Source organism: Syngnathus typhle, linkage group LG21 (genome assembly GCF_033458585.1).
Source record: "Syngnathus typhle isolate RoL2023-S1 ecotype Sweden linkage group LG21, RoL_Styp_1.0, whole genome shotgun sequence".
NCBI classification, from domain to species: Eukaryota; Metazoa; Chordata; class Actinopteri; order Syngnathiformes; family Syngnathidae; genus Syngnathus; species Syngnathus typhle.
In genome coordinates, this window is record NC_083758.1 from 8,046,456 (window position 1) to 8,052,758 (window position 6,303).

Below are 6,303 nucleotides of genomic sequence, written 5' to 3' on the forward strand. Positions count from 1 at the left end.
ATGTTACATGAGCTGCTACTGCCCGCTACGCAAAGTAGAAACGGATCAAGGAGATGAGCTGCTTTTGATTAGTGCCTTTTGCTTTGCTCGTTTGTACAATAAAGTCACTTGATCAGCGGACATTTGTCAAGTTATAGTTCACGGCGTGTGCAATTCGGCCACTGGGGGGCAGTATAACTAATTTGAACGGAGACCACGGTGGGTGCGTTAAAATGCACATTGTGAAATTTTCAGTTTGATACTTAGTTTGACGAGAGGCGACAGGTTCTCTGAAAATGGAGCAATTTATTTTGGAATGACCACACGGTGATCGAATGAAAATGTCTCACAGGAAGTCGTACAGATACTTGATGATGTCAAAGTTCACCGTCCTAGGAAGATAAATAACATTGTGTGCGTACGTGTGCTGACATTGAGAGTACGCACGCGTACGCACACGCATACCTGGAAATAGCGCAGATGAAGTCCATGGAGACGGCGCATTTGTACTTGGGAGCGTCCAGCTGGTCCGCATGGCTGACCTGCGTCAACAGCTGCAAGGTGACCAGCGAGGAGATCTGAACGGGAAGGAGAGGCGAGAGGAACGATGACGAAGGGCGTCGGTCGCCGTGGCTACCAGTCAGGTGCCCACCTGAGAGAAGATGCTGGCGGTGGGCGCCACCCTGCTGTCCACCACGCTGTAAAAAATGGCCAGCATGCGGTCCAGAGGGAAAGGTTTGGGGCCCAGCAGGTGGTTGCTCGTCTTCGGAGACGTACACAAAGGATGATGTCACGAGCTTAGGGAAGTTTCAGAACACGTGGAAGGACAAAATGTTTCTGTGCGCTCACCTTCTCATTCTTCTTTAGGAAGTTGGTCTTCTTTATTTTGCCGTGATGCTTTTGGGAAAGAAAAGGACACATTGTGAGAAGTGCATTCAAAATTGCAATCATGGTTGTATATTTTACTGGACTTCAATGTTGATATTTTGTAAATCACCATTTTTAGCTTTATATCTGTCGAAAATACATTTCGGACTGATCCCCCTTCGTGACTCACTTTGACGAAGAAGCGCTTGTCCGTTCGGGCGGGGTTGTAGGATGCCAGGTAGGCGGCGATCAGCAAGAACTTGGAATAAAACGGCAGCTCCACATGGCTGTGAGCAGACAAACCTGACGGGACAAAAAAAAAAAAGATGCAAATTGGAATCAAATTACTCAAATAATACGATTTTTAGGTATCAGAGCATCGCTGCCCCTGCAAACTGACCTCTTAAAGGGCTTGCTTCCATTTCCACTTCCTGCATCTTCTCCCATTCGAGGCTGGAACACACACCGGGGGAAACTTTGACTGACTCGTTTGTTTGGTAGCTTTTACCGTGTATATAATATGAGGTGCTCATACATTTATTTATTTTCATTATTTATTTGGCCCTCCGAAAGAAGCTATGCGGCCCGCGGAAAAAAATGAGTTTCACGCCCCTGGCTCAAAGGCTCGACTCACCTAGATACCTCCCTCAGGTAAACCGTTTGCATGGCTTTCTTCAAGTGAGGCTCGACGTGTCGCCACAGCTTGTGCGTGTCGCTCTCTGTGGCTGGACACACACACACAAACGTTAGCCTATTGTTAGCGACTTTGTGCTACTTTAGGTGGCTTACCTTTCCCTTCACCCACAGGCTCGCAGAATTTAGTAAAGTTGAGTGCGGCCTGACGTGAAAAATTAACAATGAGTCCAACGCAGATGTTGACTTTTGAGGCGCAACTCACCAGGTGGCGCAGCTCTCTGAGGTCCCGGCACACGGCGTAGAAGACGCCCAGCAGGATGTGGATGTAGGAGGCGTAGAAGTCGGCGGAATAGGTTGGGTGACTATCTCGGGACAAGATCTGGTGCAGCTCGGCTGTTTGTAAAAATAAATCGGAATACCATAGATTGGACAAGCAGGTGTTGACACCAACAGTGAGAAGGTGCAAATGAAAATCCCACGGCGACATTCGGAGTGAAGAGTGAAGGGGGGAAAAAAAACTACAACCTTTGGTGTATTCGGGGAAGTGGAGCAGCAGAGGCTCCAGGCAGCCCGTGTTTGGCCGGAACGTGTCCCACACCAGCTCGCTGAGCAGCAGGACGCTCACGTTGTCCTCCACCTGCAGAAAGCCATTATATAGAAAATAGATATGACAAATTAATATTCAAATGAACGAGTCGCGTTCAATCGTTCAATGCTCACCAATTCCTGCAGACGCGCAAGAGCCGAGAGCAAGTTAGCATCCATGTCTCGCAGCAACTCTGCTTTCTCCAGAACCTGAAGACCACAAACGCACACTGGAGCAAGATTGGATTTGACGCACGAGTGATTCTTCCGTGTCCTCACGATGTAACGCGTCTGCTCAGCGGTGGCCCGTGAGCAACGCTGCTTGTAGACGCGGACGAAATCGGAAAGCGACGGGCTGCGGGGAAGAGCGCCGACTGCGTCTTCGCCAAAGAAGGACAGGAGGACTTGTTGGAAGAGCAGGGTGGCGGAGATGCACTCGGCGCCGCTGACTGTGGCGTGAGGCATCTGCGAGGGTGAACGCACAGCTTGTAAACAATCGCTCCATGTTAACACACACACACACACATGCTTACCTCCAGTTCCTTCAGAAGAACATTCACCACGTGACTTTTCCCTGAGGCACGATGACCGTAGATGAAGATGCAAGGCAAGCTGAAGTGCTTAGGCTGTAGTATCAAATACGGCAAGGAATTTCAAGCCATCGTTATTACGTATAATATCCAAAACTAGTACGTACGTATTTAGCGTACATGTTTCCGCCATGTTGCATGCCACGAGTGACAGCTTACCTCTCCCATGAGAGACAGCAGCATTCCGGCTTGAGGCTCCCGACACGGTAGCTGCTCGGCCACCCTCCGCAGACTCTCCTCCTCGTAGCCTGGATGCCGCTGCTGCTGAAGCCACGACGACGACATTTTTCTCCCCACTCCCAAACTAATTAACCGGTTAGCTTAGCTCAGCTAGCATAGCCGTCAACGAGGGGCTTTAAACTCCACCGGAAGCCTCATCAAAAGGGTGAATAAAACGACAACTGGTAGCGCCAATTATCTTTTAACAACATGGAGGTGGCGACGACATACCGCGAATTTATAACAATATTAATAATCAACTTAAGTGGCGTTAAAACGAAGTTATCGGAATGAAGAAGACGAGTTTCGCGGGGACCCACAATGCAACAGCGCAATCAGCCAATCACAAGAAACTGTTTCTACTACGGATTTCTGGGTAATGTAGTTTTTATGTCACATAGAAGAGATTTAAAAATAAACGTGTACTTTACATTTAAATTCATTTTCCACAAGTCGTGGCACCTGTTTAAGCTTGAAACACCACTATTAAATGTTTTTATTCAGTCGTCCATGCGTTGCAGATGTAATTACGTGCTGGAGCGAGTGCGCGCGTGCACTAAGCCGCGCGCGCGCGCGCACACACACAGTGTATAACAGGCGACGTCAGACGAAGATTAAAGGACGTGGGTTATCCCTGAAATATCCACAGGGGCTGTTTGCAGCGGATTCGTCGAGAGGGCACGGTAAACAGCCCGGGAGCCATTTGTGTACGGATGCTTTCCGTCGTTGCATGAATATGCATGCAAAGCAGCAGCAGCAGCAGCGTCAAGTGATGCTGTGACGAAAGACGACAAGAGGTGAAGACGGAAGAGGAGGTGGACGAGCCGCGCGCATCTTTCCTGGCAGGAGGCGGCGGCTGAGGAGGATGGTGCCGGGGGCCCCTAACGTGGGTAGCGCCACCAGCATGCTCCCCGCCTCGGAGGCAGCCAAGATCTACCAGACCAACTACGTCCGCAACTCGCGCGCCATCGGCGTGCTGTGGGCCATCTTCACCATCCTGTTCGCCATCGTCAACGTGGTGTGCTTCATCCAGCCCTACTGGATCGGCGACGGTGCAGACACCCCGCAGACGGGCTACTTTGGTCTCTTCCACTACTGCATCGGCAGCGGCTTATCCCGGGAGCTGACGTGCCAGGGCAGCTTCGCCGAGTTCTCCAGCATCCCGTCCGGCGCCTTCAAGGCCGCCGCTTTCTTCATCGCCACGTCCATGGTGCTGGTGCTGGGCTGCATCGGATGCTTCGCGCTCTTCTTCTTCTGCGGCACCGGCACCGTCTACAAGATCTGCGGGTGGATGCAGCTGGCTGCAGGTGAGACGACTGCGCTTACAATCTGGGCCATCACAGATGGAGGAACCCCCCCATACCTTACACAAGTTTCTCCTGTCGTTATTTTGGTACCCTCCCCCAAAAGCATCCCTTGGTTCAGCTACTTTGGAAACCCGAGCATTCAGTCCAGGTGTCTTCATACCTCCCCGAACACTATGGCGTGCATTTGCTTCGGTTCTTTTGGCAGCTTATTGTTTGCTTCAATTATTACAATCCTTCGAAATGCAACATGAGCATAATTTCAATGCAGCAGAAGCGTTGGAGGTGGTTTGGTTTGGGGGCTGGCGGATGGATGTAAAGCGCAGACGACTTGTGTGGATTAAAGGGGATCACCTCCTTTCACTAATGAGGATTTTCAAGGCGCAGTGAGTAATCTCCCCGAGCGACCGCTCATTGACAACTTAGCAATGAGGGAGGGAAGGCTAAATCTAAAATAAGGCATCCAAACAATGTCCTCGCCATGTTGTATTATTTAAAGGCTGCCTTGTTGCTAGGCGAATTCTTGCGAACATTTGAAGCGTGTCCTGGTTTTTTATTTCGGGGCCAGCTTTGAAGTAGGAATGCCACGCCGTGGGGAAATGTCGCCGCTGTGCATCCCTGATTGCTGAGAACGTTTCATCTTGCTTTTTTTTTTTTTTTTTCTCCCCCCTCCTCCTCCTCCTCCTCCTCCTCCTCCTCCTCCTCCTCCTCCTCCGCACTGAGCATAAATGACTGAAATCCAACTGCAGATATGAAATGAAGAAAGCCTAAAGCAGAAGTCTCCCGCAGGCACCTGTCTGATCCTGGGTTGCATGATCTACCCGGACGGCTGGGACAGCGATGAGGTCAAGCGTATGTGCGGCGAGCAGACGGACAAATACACGCTAGGCGCCTGCTCCCTGCGCTGGGCCTACATACTGGCCATCATGGGCATCATGGACGCCCTCATCCTCTCCTTCCTCGCCTTCGTGCTGGGCAACCGCCAGGACAGCCTCATGGCCGACGAGCTTCTGCTGGAGAGTAAGTCCCTCGGAAGGGGTCTGAGTGTTTTTGTGGTTTGATGTCAGCTGTTTTGTGTCAAGAAATGGACGTGGCGCTATGATCTCAGGCCTGACTGGCTGCTACCTAAACGGGCTGTTGTAAGAGAAAAGGCTTGTGCAACACTGCCCTCCGGTGGACACTACTGGTAACGTCGCTTGTTTAAACGTCTCTTCCAATTTCTCCGCAGAAAGTGTGAACAACGCCATATAACGTGCAAGCCAGCCTCTACATGCTTCTAAAAGGTGAGGAATGTGAATCCTGTCAACGTTTTATACGGTGGATTGTAATGTTGAAGTTATGTCTGAATTGACAGGTTGTGACGTCATCAATTCCAATCTGAGCAGAGATGATGGGAAAGACCCCCCCAAACGATTGTTGAGATGGACAAGAAACTCGGAACGTGTAAAGTAGCACATACTTGGAATTGGCTGCTTGTTTTTGGGCAGTTTTTTTCTCTCCACGGGTTGCTTGGCGGGTTTAGGACAAGAAATGAGACTATGGACCACATTCGTAAATCATTTTCAATTTTCTTACACTTAAATGTTTGATGTGATTAAGTGGTGGACGTGATAATGATCCATTTCACATAAAAAAAAAAAAAAGATACCGTCTATAGGTGGTGTGTAACTATGTGTGCCATCCGTGTATTTTTGTGGAGTCCTTCAAAGCAAATATTTTCTTTTTTTGGGTCATTAACTGACAATTCATCTACCTCTACAGTCCAGTCATGACGTTTTGTTTTTTTGTGTGACTCGCAGAAAACATGTACAAATTAAGCATAAATGTGAATATATGGTGCGGTTCAATTAATGGATATTGGAAAATGTAACAAGAACTTTTTGGAACAAGGAACATTTTGTGTTTTTGATTTTGGTTTACATTTTTCCGGCTGTCATTTATCGGAGACAAGAGACACATTGCTGGACGGTTTTTAGTACTAGTGCAGTGGTGCCTTTTGTTTCGTAACCTCGCAAATCATCATAAATCATCTTTCCACATTGAGAAATATTTGTATTATTTTTTTTTAAATTAATATATAATTCGTACCTTTTCTTGTACTTTATTGGCCACCAGGGATCAGT

General features: G+C 48.8%; 2 protein-coding genes across 2 annotated transcripts; one reads left to right on the forward strand and one right to left on the reverse strand.

The window, feature by feature from the left end:
- Nucleotides 1–44: 44 nt before the first annotated feature.
- On the reverse strand, nucleotides 45–3,211 carry orc5 (origin recognition complex, subunit 5). The gene is made up of 14 exons (XM_061269271.1): nucleotides 2,817–3,211; nucleotides 2,601–2,693; nucleotides 2,347–2,532; nucleotides 2,203–2,277; nucleotides 2,008–2,119; nucleotides 1,745–1,875; nucleotides 1,636–1,684; nucleotides 1,481–1,571; nucleotides 1,247–1,299; nucleotides 1,037–1,149; nucleotides 829–876; nucleotides 632–742; nucleotides 445–557; nucleotides 45–371 (listed from the first exon to the last, which is right to left on the reverse strand). The coding sequence occupies exons 1-14, from the start codon at nucleotides 2,940–2,942 to the stop codon at nucleotides 326–328; spliced, it is 1,347 nt and encodes a 448-aa protein (XP_061125255.1). The 5' UTR covers nucleotides 2,943–3,211; the 3' UTR covers nucleotides 45–325.
- Nucleotides 3,212–3,478: 267 nt separating this feature from the next.
- Nucleotides 3,479–6,213, forward strand: lhfpl3 (LHFPL tetraspan subfamily member 3). Its single transcript, XM_061269278.1, has 4 exons — nucleotides 3,479–4,183; nucleotides 4,970–5,200; nucleotides 5,409–5,463; nucleotides 5,535–6,213. The coding sequence occupies exons 1-3, from the start codon at nucleotides 3,742–3,744 to the stop codon at nucleotides 5,429–5,431; spliced, it is 696 nt and encodes a 231-aa protein (XP_061125262.1). The 5' UTR covers nucleotides 3,479–3,741; the 3' UTR covers nucleotides 5,432–5,463; nucleotides 5,535–6,213.
- Nucleotides 6,214–6,303: the final 90 nt, after the last annotated feature.